The sequence below is a fragment of the Myxine glutinosa genome, chromosome 9 (genome assembly GCF_964187855.1).
Source record: "Myxine glutinosa chromosome 9, kmMyxGlut1.1, whole genome shotgun sequence".
In the NCBI taxonomy this organism is placed as follows: domain Eukaryota; kingdom Metazoa; phylum Chordata; class Myxini; order Myxiniformes; family Myxinidae; genus Myxine; species Myxine glutinosa.
This window is the reverse complement of record NC_136269.1, coordinates 22,565,907-22,583,325: the sequence shown is the minus strand read 5'-3', so window position 1 is coordinate 22,583,325 and position 17,419 is coordinate 22,565,907. Positions and strand designations below refer to the sequence as shown.

General features: G+C 47.2%; 1 protein-coding gene, 1 non-coding gene and 1 pseudogene across 2 annotated transcripts; all 3 read left to right on the top strand.

The window, feature by feature from the left end:
* The first annotated feature begins 6,302 nt into the window (after positions 1 to 6,302).
* ZCCHC3 (zinc finger CCHC-type containing 3) lies at positions 6,303 to 11,614 on the top strand. The gene is made up of 2 exons (XM_078785083.1): positions 6,303 to 8,115; positions 11,341 to 11,614. The coding sequence occupies exons 1-2, from the start codon at positions 6,317 to 6,319 to the stop codon at positions 11,612 to 11,614; spliced, it is 2,073 nt and encodes a 690-aa protein (XP_078641209.1). The 5' UTR covers positions 6,303 to 6,316.
* A 280-nt stretch (positions 11,615 to 11,894) lies between these two features.
* LOC137435902 (U1 spliceosomal RNA) lies at positions 11,895 to 12,029 on the top strand (annotated as a pseudogene).
* A 4,686-nt stretch (positions 12,030 to 16,715) lies between these two features.
* On the top strand, positions 16,716 to 16,879 carry LOC137435852 (U1 spliceosomal RNA). Its single transcript, XR_010986147.1, has one exon. It is a non-coding gene; the product is annotated as a U1 spliceosomal RNA (small nuclear RNA).
* The last annotated feature ends 540 nt before the right edge of the window (positions 16,880 to 17,419 follow it).

The window sequence follows — 17,419 nt, the reverse complement described above, 5'->3', positions numbered from 1 at the left end:
GCGTAACGCGACTTCGTCAACGTCGAGTATAGTCGGGTAATTTGTGCGGACACGACGGCCATTCCGCTCGGCCCACTTTGACATCAAAGTCGTGTCTGTAACAATTGGTTGTCAGGAGTTGGATTCGAACCTGGGACTAAATTTATTTAGCCCAAATTTTGGACACCAATTGTGTTAGTACGGTAACAATTGGTGTCGAGGAGTGAGATTCGGACCCGGGACTAAATTAGTTAGGCCCAAATTTTGGGAGGGAAAATCGGTTCGGAGCGCGTACGGCGCTCGACCGAATCGATTCGGAGCGCGGTCCCGCGGTTACTGCGCTCGCCGAAATTATAACGAAAAAAAAAAAAAAAAATTTGGATTTGTTTTACGAAACTCGAATTTTGCAAGTCGCGCTATGGCGGATCAAGACGGCTGGGGTCCGGTAGGGGAGAGTGAAGCAGGGTCGGTCCAGGACCAAATTGAGGGACATGAGGGACATGAGGAGAGCGAAACAGCGAGGGTAGCAGGCACGCAAAATGGCGCCTCGCAAGAGCGCGCGGTAGCCGAGCCCGCTGTATCAACGGGCTTTAACATGCAGCCGATTGACATACAGGCCCTCATTGCGCAGCTACAGGCAGCTGTACAGATGAGTATGCCGTATGGGGAGCCAAATTGAGCGATTGGGTGAGCGGTTGGGGAACCGGATGGATGCTCAGGGTGAGCGATTGGAGGGCCAAATGGGGGTAATGGGGAACCGGATGGATGCTCAGAGTGAGCAAATGAGGGTTGATAGTGGGCGATTAGAGGGCCAAATGAGGGGTACCGGTGAGGGATTAGAAAAGAAATTTGAGGGGTTAGACAACGGGATAAAAGAGGTGAAACATGGGTTAACGGGGGTAGAAAATAGAATGGCTGCCCAGGAGAATCAGATAGAGGGAGTGAAAAATGGGTTAGAGGGGTTACAAAACAGTATGGAAGGCAAATTGAGGGACATGAGGGACCAAGCGGAAAGGGAAGTTAAACAAATGGAGCAGCAGATAGAGGGGGTCAGAATGGGGGTAGAAACCAAACTGGATGCTCACAGGGAGGAAATGGAGCAGATGAGGGTGGCATCTGGGCAGGAGATGCAAGTGATGGGAGAGGAGATCAGAAGAGGAGTGAGTGAGGAGGTCGGAGGAGTGCGCGAGGAGGTGAGGCACTGTAAGGAGCACATGGAGAAGGAGGTGAGAAAGGGGACTGTAAAGTTACAAGGGGGCATAGAGGTCCTGACGCAGGAGGTGGAACAGCTGACGGAGGGACAAAAAGAAGTAAAGGAGCAGGTTCAAAGGAACACTGCGGTATTAGGAGGATTAAAAGCGACACAAAACGACATAAAAAACGACTTGATAGCGACAAAGAGGGAATGTCAGATGGTACGTGAGGGACTGACAACGAGGCTGGACGAGGTGATAGAGGTTATGGAGACGACGGACCGGCAGGTGAGGACGCACATGGAAACGGTCAAGGTAGCCTTAGAGGATGAGCTTGAGGAGACGTACCGGGACATAAAAGAGGTGAAGCAGAAATTAGAAGAAGTGGAAGAAGGGGTGAGCGAAATTAAGAAGCGACGGAGAGAGGATAACAAAGAGATAAAAGAGGAGATAAAAGAATTGGTCCAAAGTCTGTGTTTGGATCGTGATGATGTGCTCAGTAACCGGATGAGGGATTCGCAGGTGATGGAGGAGAAGCGAAGAGGAAGAGGCCCCGGTGTAAGTGGTGACCAATATGGTCGTGCGTATGATGCGCCAGGGGATTTAATAAGCTTGGGGGTCGAGATAGACCCGGGTGTTCGTGAGAGGCCATTGGTGAAGTGTGCGACAGGTCTGGTGTGCGAAAAAGGAGGTGTGCGAGAAAGTCCGACTCTGGGGTGTGTGAGGAAAAAGTGCACGCCAAGGAGTGAGGGTGCTGGCGAGAGTGAGTCGGTCGTAGCACATGTGCGAGGGAGCACATGGAAGCGTGGTGTGGTGAGTGTTACAGAGGGTGTGATGGGAGAGTGTGCGCGAGAAAGGTGTGTGACGGACAGGTGCATGAGGAAAGAGTGCGCTGTCAGAAGTAAGGGAGAGTGTCCACCTGTGGTGAGTGTTACAGAGGGTGTAACGGGAGAGTGTGCGCGAGAAAGGTGTGTGACGGACAGGCGCATGAGGAAAGAGTGCGCTGTCAGAAGTAAGGAAGAGTGTCCACCTGTGGTGAGTGTTACAGAGGGCGTAACGGGAGAGTGTGCGCGAGAAAGGTGTGTAACGGACAGGTGCATGAGGAAAGAGTGCGCTGTCAAGAGTAAGGGTGAGTGCGCTGTCAAGAATGGAGGTGAGAGTAGTGAGAGTGACAAGGAGAGTGAGTTGGTTGTGACAGGTGAGCGAGGATGTACACCTGGGATGGAAGGATGCACACCTGGAATGGTAGAGCGTGAGTGGGAATGCACGCTGGAGTTGGTGGTGAGGCACGTGGTTGGGTGTGCGAATGAGGGCACACCTGTGATTGTCACAGAGGAGGTGACCGAGGAGGGGGCGCGAAGAGGTGTTTTGGTGAGGTGTGCTACGAACGAATGTGTGCCAAAATGTTCGGTGGTCAGGTGTGTGACCAAGGCTGTGAGTGGAATGGGTGTACCTGGGTGTGTAAGGAAAGGTACGAGGAGCATGGGCACGGCTGGATGTGTGAGCAAGGAACGGGCTGCGGGGTGTAAGCGTCCAGGTGAAGCATCGACGTTAGACGGGGTAGAGTTTAGAACGACTTATAGCCAAATCGGGCCCTCGGTGCGTGCCGGGCCTCGCTTTGAACGGCCGCGTCCGTGCTCCACTAGGCGGAGCTGGCAGCCCGATAGGAAGGGTCGTCATGGCGACCACTTCTTGGTGAGACGTGCCGGCAGGTCGAGATCAGGCAATTGGATGGCTCCACGCCGAGGGGGTGCGTGGGATCTCGGCCCGGGTAAGCCCCCGTCCCTGCCCCGAATGCCGGACGCATCCAGCCGCAGGCACAAAACAACCAGCATCCATTGCTTGGCTTTACGAAGCCGGGCTTTGGACAGGGATTGGCGCACCGAGAGGTATTAGTGAGTAGACTGGGTGATGAAGTTAGTGTTTTGGACCCAAAATTAGAGAAAAACCAAATTTGATGATTGGCAAGGGATTGGCAGTAGTGATTGGCAGATGATGGGTAGTGATTGGCAAATTTTTGATTTATTGAAATTTGATGTCCAAAATTGGTAGTGAGAGACCCCCGATGTGGTGGGATGGCAAATCCACCATCCTTCCCATGTGGGGCAAAGGAGCAATAGCTTATGGGGTGTATGGCAGTGAAAACTAGCCCGGGTGGGTTAGGTTATATTGATAGGGCCCTAGAAGATGACATTAGGTGACGTTAAGTTTAGTTAGTGACTGATACCTGTAGTGGGGACGCAGGTAGATTAGTGTGGATGATAATGACATGGGAGCGCAATAGTTTAAAGGGACGACTGGGAAGCGCAAGTTTCAGAAGGGAGTAGTTAGCTGAGATGATGCCGTGTGTGTGAGGATGGAACAGGTGTGATTGCACAGGTGTGCAACTGGACGGGTGTGTGGAGCAGTGTATGAGTAGTGAGTGTGTGGATCAGCGCGAATGCGCTTGGGGAGAGAAGGGTGCAGGTGGCACCAGGTGGGAGAGCACAGGTGTGCAAGTACAGGTGTGTGGAGAGAGTTGGAGTAAGTGGTACGGAGTGAGTCGGTCGATGAGATTCTCCTGAAGCCCAAATCCTCCTTCATAATGGAATGAATGGTGTTGAATCTTGCGGATCGTTTCCACTTGGGAATCGCCAAGCTTTACACAAAATTTGATGCAGTAGCGTTGTTCAAGTTTTTCCGTCATTTTGTCAAAAACGAAAATCCGACGGCGTTCACTTACATGTCCTCACTCATCGGCGGTCTGCCGTCGAATGACAGCTTCTGCAGGTGGGAAAAAATTCACGCATGCGCATTAGGATCGCCTACATACGTGCACCAATCAACGCCTCCCTAGCTTCTTCTTTTTTAAACACGAAAAATAAAGGTCGGATACTTTTTGAACACACTACGTATAACTCACTGTGCTCCAAGTGAGTGAAACAAGAACATTCCCCAATGTCTCTTATTCCTGGCTTCAAGACGAAGTTGATTCGCTCCAGCGATTGCTCGAACGATGTCCAATCGAGACCAGAATCCCGTGCGGGTGGCAAGCACCGTCACACAGCCGAAGCTATACAAAGGTGCCCTCAAGGCAACTGGGAAATCCAAAGGCACCCTACAGGCGACTGAGAGATCACACCCTCGGGTATGGACGAATTAACCTTCAAAAAGCCACGTCACACACACGCCCCAGATCGACGTCTGAATGCGGTGAATATGGTCAAAAAGAGACGAAACCGCGAGCGAAGCACAAGTCCTGCGCGAGTCAAAATGGCAGACGACCCGCTCTTGAGACGTAACGGCCCTGCGATAATTCTCCTCGGATTCCACCGCCAAAACCCTGACACGCAGGTTGATCGGTCACAGCGATGACAACTCTGTCGTAGGAATCCCTTTACCGGAAACTCGAAAGTTCGCTAGTGACTCTTGCTCACCAACGTTCGCTTCAGCACTCGGAGCGACCCCGCTTTCTTGTCCGACTCCCTTGCTCCGCCCTTTTTCTCCCTCTTCTTCCTCTTCGTCGTCCGGTTCCCGATCTGTTTGTTCCCGTCCCGTCCGATCTGTTCCCGTCCGGTCCGACCTCCTGTTTCTTTTAACATTAACCTTTTGAAAACAGTTCATGAACAATAAACCTTTTGAAACAATAATAGTACATGGAATCAGAAATATTTACAGTGAATGAAAACCACCACAACGGAAGTGACGAATCCGTAACATATGTCTGGATGCTATACTGGATTGCAGGCACGGATCCGTCAACTGAATGAGTTCGCCATCTGTATCCCCTGTGCTGGACACAGCCTGAACTTCGTGGGAGTGAAAGCGACAGTGTTGTCTCCAGATTGTAAAATTATTTGACTTTGTTCAGCGTCTGTATTCCTTTTTCTCGGCTTCTACACATCGATGGAATGTTTTGGCATCATCTTTAGGAAAAGATCATATTGTGGTCACGTGTCTGTCTAACACGAGATGGTCGTCACATTTTGATGCTGTCCATGCTCTGCATAGAGGTTTCGCGAAAATTAAACATGCACTGGATTCGGTATCAGCTGACACTGACCAGGAAGTGAACACAAGGCGAGAGGCAGAAGGATTGAGCGAGAAAATGGAGAACCTGGAAACGATTTTTCTGACAATTCTTTGGAACGACATTCTCGAAAGAGTGAGCATGATGTGCATGATGGTGACTAACTGTGCAGGGGAACGTTCATTTGCAAGATTGAAGCTCACAAAGAATCAGCTTCGCAGCACAATGCGGCAGCAGCGTTTGAACCGACTTTCACTCATGTGCACGGAAAATGACACCTGAAGACCATCGACTCCAAGCCAATTATAAATCAATTCTCTGCAAATAAATTTCGCAAACGTTTGCACAATAATAAATAATTCATACTGTACCATCTCCGTCTGTGCGGTGTACCAATTATTATCATTTATATGTTGAAATTTTTGTTTTTTTCAAGGCTTATGTTATATTGTTCAAAAGTTTGTGTTGATTAATCCTCGCTTTGCAGCATGATTTTTTATGTTCAAACATTGATTTTGTTGAAAGTACCAATAAATCTATAGGTTTAATTTTATTGACCGTTTTCATTTTTATTCCCTTGGGTGGGTTGGAAGGGGCCCAATTGGATTGCTTTGCCCAGGGCCTACAATGCTCTGAAGACGGCCCTGTCCCATCCGCAAACTCGAACAGAAAGATCAAAACCTTTCCCCTTAATCGACTCGATTTAATGTTCCACCAACTAACAAGGATCCATGTGCGATGGAGGAATTTCAAAGACATTTTTGTTACAAGATAACGAGGTAAAAGAAGGAAGTTGGAAAATCGAGACTCAATATCCGGCGTCATGACGTCTTGATAGCGTCATGACATGTCGGCTTCCTCTGAGGCATCCAGTCGCTAAATAGTTTATAATCTGCTCCAATCTCAGCAGCAAAGCGAGAAATTATCCAAATAAATAAATCATAATATCGAACCTAATATTACAATTAGGATTTGTTTACAAATATCGTGCAAAATTCACCATTTAAATAGATATTCAGGGAAAAGTGTTGAATACGTCCTGGTAAAGTAAGGCGGTGCTCGCACTAGGACAAGGGAGACCGTGGGGTAAACAACTCATACTTACCTGACAGGAGAAATACCATGGTCTCTTGTTATGGATAGTATACCTGCGGATGGTGTGCCGCTGCGCGTTTCAGATTCCGCGGGATGCTGTGTCGAAGAGCAGATGGAGATTTCAGGTGCTACGATTTCGGGTGCTACGACTTCGGGTGTTATGGACGCTGCTGGTTGTTCTTGGGCTGCAAGGGAGCCGACTCTTTCAGAAGACTCGGAGGTGGACGAAAGTGTTTTGGACGAGCAAGCGGCCCGAGTGATGGATCTTCTTGCACCTATTTTGGATCCGGCGGAAGGAACATCCGTTCCTTCTATGGAGGGAGGAGTGTCGTGGAGTGAACCCCAGGATGGCGATTCGGTCTCTACTGCTGTTGCTGCTGCAACGTCGAAGGACGATGGGGACAGAGTTTCATTGGAATCCTCCAGCTCCTCCAGTGTTCCGGTAGGGCTACAAGGGTCTATGAGTCGAAGCCGGGAGGTACCGCGTGATCACTCGGACCCGCCGACGGTGTTGAGAGCGAATGCTCCTGTAAAAAGTGCCACAGTGGTGGAAATTACCGCGGGGAGAACGAGGCCTCCGGTAAGAAACTCCGCAGCTGCAGCAATTATCGCGGGCGCGTCTCGGGTCCAACGTCGAAATGCCGTGCGTATGGAGGTGTGGGACGATCTCACTGTGAATCGACTTTTGTTCAGCAGGCTCGTGCTGCAGGGCGCTTTGGGGTTTGGAGTGTCGCAGTTAGACTCGATCTTTGCTTTACCTGGAGGTAAAATATATGAAGTAGTCTTTGCGAATTTCCCTTCATTCCTTCAGTTTTGGGAGCGTTGGGAAGAGCGAAAATATACCAAACCACTGAGTCACTTTTCGGCTGAAGCTTTGTCAGAGAAGGGTGTGGTTAATATTACACTGCAAATATACAGTGAAACTTTGAAAAACGAAGATATCATTACGTGGCTGAGTAAATCTTGCAAGGTGCTGGGCCCAGTGACGAACACCAGAGACGTGGATGGCGTTAGGACTGGAGCGAGGACTATAAAAGTCAAGTTGGAATCTGACCCCACATCGCCTGGAGGGCTTCGGCACCTTCCTGGGAAAGTGACTATTGGCCCATTTCGGGGATTCCTGTACTATCCTGGGCAAGTCAAGATGTGCAACAGATGTGGGAGCACGGATCACATGGCATGGGCATGTAACACACCAAAGTGCTACAGGTGTGGTTCTTTTGAGCACCTGGGGCAAGCGTGTTCAAAACCCCTGAAGTGTAGCTTGTGTGGTAGTTCGGACCATTTGTTCCGTCAGTGTCCAGAATCGTTTGCCAACAGAGTTAAAAGCACACGTGAGTTTCTGTCGGGTAATTCAAGCAGAAGTGACCGTCATAATTTTGTCCATGTACAGGATGGAAATGAGGTAACTGGAGCACGGCAGCCAGCCACTCAGCCAGTGGTGACACTTGAGCCCCCCAGTGAAATGTTACCAGCGGTTTCAAAGGTCGGTATGGCGGAGGTTAGCTTGTCTTCCCCAAACCTCCAGGATGCCTCCATCCAGCCAGAGGGTGTTGAAGAGCGGGGAGATAAAGAAGCTGTGAGTGAATGGGGAGCGGAGAATGAAGGCTCAGAGGTCAGGAGCAATAGGGCGGAAGTGGTTCAAGGTGAAGACAGTCATCCTTCAGTGCTAGTGGCACTTGGAAGTAAGGAGACTGAGAGGGAAGTGTTAAAGAGGGGGGGAGGGGATCGGGGCGGCAAGGTGACTGAGAAGACAACCACCAAGGGTGGGGTGGAGTGGGACTCGGTACATCAGGAAAAAGGGGCAGAGGAGCCTGAATTTAAAGTGGGGAGACGGAGGTCTGCAAGATGGGGGCAGGGTTTAAAGAAATCGGGGGACAGCAGAACTTCCAGAGGAAGAGATCGTTCTCCACTAAACTACTCCTCGGATGGACCGCCTCAAGATTCTGTCAGTTAACGTTCGAAGCATTCTAAGGCCAAGTCGGAGGGCTGTGGTTTTGAGGGAGATAAAATCTACGGTTGTGGACGTTGTTTTTTTGCAGGAATGTTTTCTGCCGGCCCGTGCAAGTTATCCGGCCCTTATTAAGGATTGGTCAGGTCCTTCGCATTTTTCGGGTAGCAACGTCAACAGGAATGATGGGATCGCTGTACTTTTGGGCCATAGGTTTCCTTGGGTGATTAGGAGTGCGATCGATGTGTTGCCTGGGAGGATATGCGTGTTGGATGTGGATTTGTATGCTTTGCGTTTTCGTTTTATCAATGTTTATCTTCCTCAAAATCCGGGGGAGCGTGTCGACTGTTTGAAGAAGATTCAATTATGGCTATGTACGCAACGCCTCTTGGTTTTGGGTGGAGACTTTAATTTGTCGGTGGATATTCCGGAACGAGATTCATCGTCTTTGTTTGCGAAAAACATGTTGCTTGCGTTTGACCTGAGGGATGCATTTCGGGAGCTACATCCGGCGGGTCCTGGCCACACATGGGTGGGTAGTGGAATTTATGGGCCATCACGGATTGATTATGTTTTTATTTCAAAGCAATTTGGGATTCGGAGTTTCCAGAGGATCTGGAACTCCTTCTCAGATCATTGTGGGGTTGAAGTTGACCTTTCATTGCCGATTCAGATCCCGACGGTCGAGGGTCACTGGAAATGTAATATTACATTGTTTGAGGTGCCTTGGTCGTATAATATTATTAAGGAAAAGATTTCCCAATGGGTTACTTTAATCCCAGAATTCGGACACATTTGTGACTGGTGGGAAGATTTTAAAAGCAGAGTAAAGAAGTTGTTGCTTTGTTTGGGGAGAACAATGAGGCGATGGGAAAACAGAAAGTTCGCTCGCTTGTCGCTTAGATTGCAGCGTCTGTTTGCCCTCCAATTGAATGGTTTTGAAGTTGGGCGGGAAATTTCATTGGCGAAATGTAGCATTGCCGCATATTTCCGAAGCCAAGAAGACCGGATTGTTTTCCGGAGTCCCGTGAGGGCAGTGGGGCAGCGAGAACAGTGCTCCCCCCCCTTTTTCCGGCGGCTGATCAAACGTCGGGTGCAACCGTCGTGCGTGAGGGACAATAACGGAACAGTTCAGTCTGACCCACAGGTGGTCGATGATCTAATTAGGGAGTTCTACTCTAACTTGTATAAAAGGGAGGAGGTCTCGGCAGTCGACAAGGGCCATCTCTTCTCGCATTGCAAGGTTCAGGCGAACGGTACAGGAAGCAGCCATCCATTTACGTCAGTGGAGCTGGAGCGGGTGGTTGGAGTGTTAAAGAAAGGTAAAACCCCTGGAAGTGATGGAATTCCAAATGAATTTTATCAAGTATTTTTTCAAGAAATTAAAGGGCCGTTTTTGGAAGTCTGCAATGCTATTTGGCAGGAAAATACGGTGCCAAAGTCTTGGTCAGAATCGCTGCTGATTCTACTCCCAAAAGAAGGGGATCTTAAAGACATTAAGAATTGGAGGCCAATTTCTCTACTGAATTCAGACTACAAGATTTTTGCGTCAATGTTATTGGGTCGCATGCAGCACGTGGTCGGTAGGGTCCTACACGCGCACCAGAGGTGTGGGATAAAAGGTAGGAGGGCTTCCGACGTGGTGCTCCTCGTTCGGGACGTACTGGCCTTGGTGGGGAACAGAAGGTCAGACCTTGCAGTTTTAAGCTTGGATTTGGTAAAAGCATTTGATAACGTCTCCCGGGATTATTTATGGGACCTATTAAGGGTGTTGTCCTTTGACGCAAAGTTGGTTCGGGCAATGCAGTGTCTTTATGAGAATTCGACTGCAAAGGTAGTGATCGATAACAGGGTGTTAAATGGATTTAAAGTGGAGAAAGGGGTCAGGCAAGGCTGTCCCTTATCCCCCTTGCTTTTTGTTTTGGCAACCCTCCCCCTCGTCTCGGCTTTGGAGAATAAGGTGGATGGGTTTAGGATCCCAGGGATGGTGGGGGATGGCATAGCCTCCATAGCATATATGGATGACATAGTCATATTTGCCAGAAATGACTACTCGTTATGGGAAGCGGTGGGATGCTGTATGGCATTTGCTAGAGCATCGGGGCTCTATATCAACTTCGAGAAAAGTAGGGTGTTGGTGTTTGGGGAAAAATTTGATAGGCCCAGGATAGAAGTGATGTTTGGGGGTCTTAATGAACAGGTGAAGGTTTTGGGAGTGTTTCTGGGGAAGGTAGCAAACCCGTTGGGGAACTGGGATAAGAAGCTGGCCCAGATTAGAAAGCTCAGTCATGAATGGAAAGGACGGACGCTTGCCTGTCGAGAAAAGGCATTAATCGTCAGGGGGCAATTTTTTCCTGCGTTGAGGACACTCGCTGAGGTGCTGCCTCCATTACCCGGTATCGTCCGTCGATTAAAGGGTATTGTGTATGGGTTCTTCTGCGCATCATGGATTTTTAAACCGAGTTGGACCGATTTGTGCAAAAGAGAGGTGTCTGGGGGCAGAGGCTGCCCTGACCTTCCCGTGCTGCTACGTATAGCATCGGTGGCATGTCACCTGAGAGCATTGAAGGGAGAGCTGTGGGGTTTGCGAGGCCTCATCCACTACAATATGGGGCCCATTGTGCGCGGGTGGGAAGTGTTTGATGTTAGATCATCTGCTCCCTACAATTGGTTTCCGACATACCCGTACGACCTTTTGAAGCGGGTGATTATAGAGCATGACTTCAGGAGGTTGAAGGAGGTGGATTTTCTCACTTTAAAACTTCATGTCTTCTCGGATGAAGAAATAAGTATTATTAGGGGAACTTCGTTGGGATGGAGTTCTTCATTTTGGGTCTCTATCTCGGCATTGTCTATGCCCGGGCGTCATAGTGACCTGGCGTGGTTACACGTAAAAGGTTTACTTCCCTCACGGCTGGTAGGTGCCACGCGTGGGCTTGCCCGAACAGTCGAATGTCCGTATTCTGGGTGTAATCAGGCAGAATCGGTGTCACATTACATGTGGTCATGTGTATTTGCCCAAAGGTCTTGGGGCATCATCAATGTGCGTTGGCTCTCCACTCTGCTCCCAAATATGAATTTAACGTATGAGGTGGTTAAAAATGGGCTAACAGGGCGAGTTCCTCTGTTGCAGAAGTCAACGTATTGGAGGATCACTTGTGCAACGAAGATGGCGCTGTGGAAATGCAGATGCTTGGCCATCTTTGGAAGGGACAAGTGGGACCCTGGCCTTTTTGTGGCTATTTTTCTGAGCGAGATAGCCAATTGCTCGAGACTTTTGGGAAGAGCCTCTGTCAGAGAGAAGGCTTTGTGGAGGAAAATGTTTCCCAAGCCGGGGTAGTTTTGTCCCAAGCCGGGGCACGACCCCCTGATTGTTACTTCACTTGATTTGTTAAATACTGCATGAAAGTATGGAAAGTACTGTGAAGCAATGGATTTGTTAAATGATCTGGACATTGGAAAGGAGTTTTCACCATGGGCATATGAGGTTTTGTGTATGGCTTTAATTTTGAATGCAATGGGTTTTTCTTTTTTGTTTTTGGGAACAATATGAGGGAAGCAAGGGATTGCGAAATGTTCCGAACATTGGTAACTTGTTTCTTTGGTGAGGTTTGTGTATGGTTTTATTTGCTGACAATTGTTGACTTGTACTATCGAATTTTTTAATAAAACAATATGGTGTTCTCAGGGCGAGGTCCACCCATTGCACTCCGGGTGGGTTGACCCTTGCGATTTCCCCAAATGTGGGAAACTCGACTGTACAATTTGTGGTAGTGGGGGACTGCGTTCGCGCTATCCCCTGATTGTTAAACTAAAAACAGATGAATTGTGGATGTAGCTATTAGTAAGGCAGCTTAGCGAGTGGATGTAGCTCTTAGTAAGGCAGCTTAGCAAATGGATGTAGCTGTTAGTAAGGCAGCTTAGCAAATGGATGTAGCTATTAGTAAGGCCGCTTAGCAAGTGGCTGTAGCTATTAGTAAGGCAGCTTAGCAAGTGCCTGTAGATATTAGTAAGGCAGCTTAGCAAGTGGCTGTAGATATTAGTAAGGCCGCTTAGCAAGTGGATGTAGCTATTAGTAAGGCCGCTTAGCAAATGGATGTAGCTCTTAGTAAGGCAGCTTAGCAAATGGATGTTGCTATTAGTAAGGCAGCTTAGCAAATGGATGTAGCTATTAGTAAGGCAGCTTAGCAAATGGATGTAGCTATTAGTAAGGCAGCTTAGCAAGTGGCTGTAGCTATTAGTAAGGCAGCTTAGCAAGTGGCTGTAGCTATTAGTAAGGCAGCTTAGCAAGTGGCTGTAGCTATTAGTAAGGCAGCTTAGCAAGTGGCTGTAGCTATTAGTAAGGCAGCTTAGCAAGTGGCTGTAGCTATTAGTAAGGCAGCTTAGCAAGTGGCTGTAGCTATTGGTAAGGCCGCTTAGCAAATGGATGTTGCTATTAGTAAGGCAGCTTAGCAAATGGATGTAGCTATTAGTAAGGCAGCTTAGCAAATGGATGTAGCTATTAGTAAGGCAGCTTAGCAAATGGATGTAGCTATTAGTAAGGCAGCTTAGCAAGTGGCTGTAGCTATTAGTAAGGCAGCTTAGCAAGTGGCTGTAGCTATTAGTAAGGCTGCTTGGCAAGTGGCTGTAGCTATTAGTAAGGCAGCTTAGCAAGTGGCTGTAGCTCTTAGTAAGGCAGCTTAGCAAGTGGATGTAGCTATTGGTAAGGCAGCTTAGCAAGTGGATGTAGCTATTAGTAAGGCAGCTTAGCAAATGGATGTGGATGTAGCTATTAGTAAGGCAGCTTAGCAAGTGGATGTAGCTATTAGTAAGGCCGCTTAGCAAATGGCTGTAGCTATTAGTAAGGCAGCTTAGCAAGTGGCTGTAGCTATTGGTAAGGCAGCTTAGCAAATGGATGTAGCTCTTAGTAAGGCAGCTTAGCAAATGGATGTGGACGTTCTGGACAAAAGTGATACATTTTCCCCCACATGCTTCGCATAGCTTTGGCTTTTAATTTTTGGTCGGAACTTGCCTGCTCCTTTAACTTGAGCTTGCTCCTGGACTCTGTGTCCGTCTCACCCACTGATCTCTACACAAACTGGATTGGAGGCTCGACGCCAAATCAACGCCAATCGGTCCATTCGCTGTGAAGTCACCGCAAGTATATTCGTCGCCATATTGGTTCCCCCAGAAAATCTGCGTCCGTTCATTGTCTTTATCAAAAGACAATGCCTGCTATATTTTATAAAATAATTTAATCGAAATTTCAACAAAACACTCGAAAAATTGTTTTCAAAAACAAAACAAAACATTGTTTTCAACGACTACTGAAGAAGACAAATGGGAATCTTTCTCAAGGATCCGGAATTTCAGCTGCAGTATCCATGGCTGTTATGAGCAATACCGTGCTGTTCATATGGACTTATTTCCTGAACTGCACTCACACCAGTTTGAAACTGCAGTGGAAGATAATCATATTCACAAGCTCGTGAAGATAGCAGCTTCTTGTTATTGTCGAATCAAACTCTTTCATCTTGGGAAAAAGGAGACGGAAGCCATCACCGGAGAGAAAGTCAGGAAGCAGATGTCCAAACTGATTTTGTTCAAGCACCAGTGAGATTATAGAACACACATGATACAGTGCACACATGTTGCTATTTTATATTCTGTAATTATAATTTGTCATAATTTCGCAATATCCTGACGTGTCTTGGAGGAGAATAACAAAAATATTTACTATGACCATTGACCATCATGTTTCTCTGCCCAGAAGTATAACTCAGAAGTTTGTTTTCACTATACTGTTACAGACGCGGTTTAGATGTTACTTTGGGCCGAGCGGATGGTCCACCGCGACCGTTACAGGATCCCCGATTGGCCCGACTCCCCCAACGTTGACCAGATCGCACCACAGATATTCAATTTGGAAACCTCTAAAGCGACCGAAAGAGAAGGAAGAGAGAAGAAGACAGAGTACGGAGGAATAACAGGATTTATTATACACACAAGCAAAAAGAAGGAGCGATCAAAATTATTTACAAACAATGGATGGAAGAAGCAGTCACACAGTGAATCGTTAGCTTATACTAGTCAATTTACTTAACCCCAGGACAACGATTAGGACAGACGACGTTCACACTTACACGGGGGATATTGCAGGCAGGTATGGCTTGAGGATGGATGGTTGTTTTGGGAGGCAATGGAGGGTCCAGCGTGGATTGCTGCCTGGCGCGTCCTTTTCGTGGCCTGCGGCCCCTTAGCTGCAGCGCAGCTGGTCGCACGATGGCTCGCACACACCTGCTCGTTCAGGCGTCTTCCTTCTCCCCAGCAACAACGAGCGACAGCAAGCAAGAGGACGGGGTCAGAGCAAGAGCTGGAGGGGCAAGAGCAAGAGCAAGAGGAGCAAGAGCAAGCCAGTGGAGTGCGTCCCGCGGCGACTTATATTGGTTTTCTCACCGAACCTTCGCGCACTTTCTCGGGGGTTCCCGCTCCGCCCTCTCTTAGCCAAACCCCTTGTTCTGGGTTGGATGAGCGGGGCCGACTTACTCCTCCCCCCTATGACGAGGGGGGCGACCCGTCTTCTCTAGCCACTCCCCTTGTTCGTAATGGCCGCAAATGGCGAAAACCGGTCAGCAGCTGCAGGTACTGCGCCGTCACGTTGCACAGCAGTTCAGTACTGCAATAAACGTTTGCTGTGAAAGCTCAAGTGGGGGAATCCCTGGCACTTGAGCTGCCATGGATCATCGGAGGGGCCTACGCTTTATTTCGTTTGATGCAATGCAGAGTCAATCTAGTGGGAAACACATATTTAGCCTACATAGAATAAGGAAATAAACTATTTAAAAAGATATATCGTGGCCTGTGTGTAAGTTTCATGGAATTAACTAGGAGGACGGCTGCGACCATTATTTACATTACGAGGGTGTTACACACAACAAAACCATACTTTTCACATTCGTTACACTTTCTCCAAAATTGTTACACTTCTCAAAACCGTTACACTTCTCAAATTCGTTACAATACTATTCTGATTCTTTGATAAATGGATGCAATTTATTTTCAATGGTACTCACTTCAGTAAGAATATTGTGCCATGTGGAATGAAAAAACAAAACGAACACTTGACCACAAATATGGTACGTATACAAGTATTCACATCCCAATTTATTTTGCAGATCCATGTTATATTAATCAGTCATGAAAAAGTAAACGCAGTCCTATTTTCCTATTCTTTAAATTTTTAAAGAATATTTAATTACTATTAATATTTAATATTAATATTATTTAATATTGAATTTAATTATTTAATATTTAATATTATCCTTTATTATTGGAATATTTAATTTATTTAATATTTAATATTTAATTAGAGGGAATTTAAAGAATTTAATATTTAATTATCAGCATATTTCCTACGAAAATTCCACCTTCCCACTTTATTTTATTCCATTCCGAATTGATTTTAATCCGTTCCAGGGTTGAAAAAGCATTATTACAGGATTGATGAAATGCCATCATGCGCTGCTTACGGTTATAAAAACCGCAGCGGTCGATTTGAATGAAGAAGAGGAATCACATTACATCGGCAAATGACATTCGTTTTGGAGAATCGTGGGGGAGCAAAGATGGCGGACAAATGCCTTCAAAAATGAGCTTCCCTTCCTATCCAGTTAGTACAGAGATCAGTGGTTGGGACCACTGATCTAAATATAACCGGATCACTGGTTTGCTGAAAAAACTGAAGTCGCCGGCCGCCATCTTGGTACTCACCATAACAGGAAAAACGCCCGATAAAACAAAACTCAGTTTATTTTAAAACCTGCTCTTCGTAATCACGACAACATGAAAAAGCGCTATAAAAACGAAAACAACCTGCTAATCATTCATGTTTATTCCACGTTGTTTACTGTGGAATTTTCGGTCCGTAGGGAGTCCCAATATGGCGGCCTCGCGCCCACCAGCAAACGTACTCTCATCGGCTGGGAGTTCCCACGATGACACAGCTCAGTGGTCTGGACTGTCCACACAATCGCATCCGCAAACTCAACCAGAAAGTTCAAAACCTTTTCCTACATCGACTCGTCTTAATCATCCATCAACTATGAACACAAGGATCCATGTGCGATGGAGTAACTTCAAATAGATTATTGTTACAAGATCGCGAAAATCGCGACTCAATATCATGCGTCATGCGTTGATACAGTACTTAGCGTCACAACGTCACGGTGGCGTCATGACGTCAGGCCAGCGTCATGACATTTCGGCTTCCTCGGAAGGCATCCAGTCGCTAAATCGTTTATTAATCTGCTCCAATCTCAGCAGCAAAGCGAGAAATTATCCAAATAAATAAATCATAATATCGAACCTAATATTACAATTAGGATTTGTTTACAAATATCGTGCAAAATTCACCATTTAAATAGATATTCAGGGAAAAGTGTTGAATACGTCCTGGTAAAGTAAGGCGGTGCTCGCACTAGGACAAGGGAGACCGTGGGGTAAACAACTCATACTTACCTGACAGGAGAAATACCATGATCATTAAGGTGGTGTTCTCAGGGCGAGGTCCACCCATTGCACTCCGGGTGGGTTGACCCTTGCGATTTCCCCAAATGTGGGAAACTCGACTGTACAATTTGTGGTAGTGGGGGACTGCGTTCGCGCTATCCCCTGATTGTTAAACTAAAAACAGATGAATTGTGGATGTAGCTATTAGTAAGGCAGCTTAGCGAGTGGATGTAGCTCTTAGTAAGGCAGCTTAGCAAATGGATGTAGCTATTAGTAAGGCCGCTTAGCAAGTGGCTGTAGCTATTAGTAAGGCAGCTTAGCAAGTGGCTGTAGATATTAGTAAGGCCGCTTAGCAAGTGGATGTAGCTATTAGTAAGGCCGCTTAGCAAATGGATGTAGCTCTTAGTAAGGCAGCTTAGCAAGTGGCTGTAGCTATTAGTAAGGCAGCTTAGCAAATGGATGTAGCTCTTAGTAAGGCAGCTTGGCAAGTGGATGTAGCTATTGGTAAGGCCGCTTATCAAGTGGATGTAGCTATTAGTAAGGCAGCTTAGCGAGTGGATGTAGCTATTAGTAAGGCCGCTTAGCGAGTGGATGTAGCTCTTAGCAAGTGGATGTAGCTATTAGTAAGGCAGCTTAGCGAGTGGATGTAGCTCTTAGCAAGTGGATGTAGCTATTAGTAAGGCCGCTTAGCAAATGGATGTAGCT

Bases quoted from the DNA above. Each gene is read 5' to 3' on its own strand.
- ZCCHC3 (XM_078785083.1), top strand. From the start codon at position 6,317: ATGGATAGTATACCTGCGGATGGTGTGCCGCTGCGCGTTTCAGATTCC. The intron at 8,116-11,340 runs GTCTGCAAGATG...ATGGGCTAACAG, and splicing joins TTTAAAGTGGGGAGACGGAG to GGCGAGTTCCTCTGTTGCAG.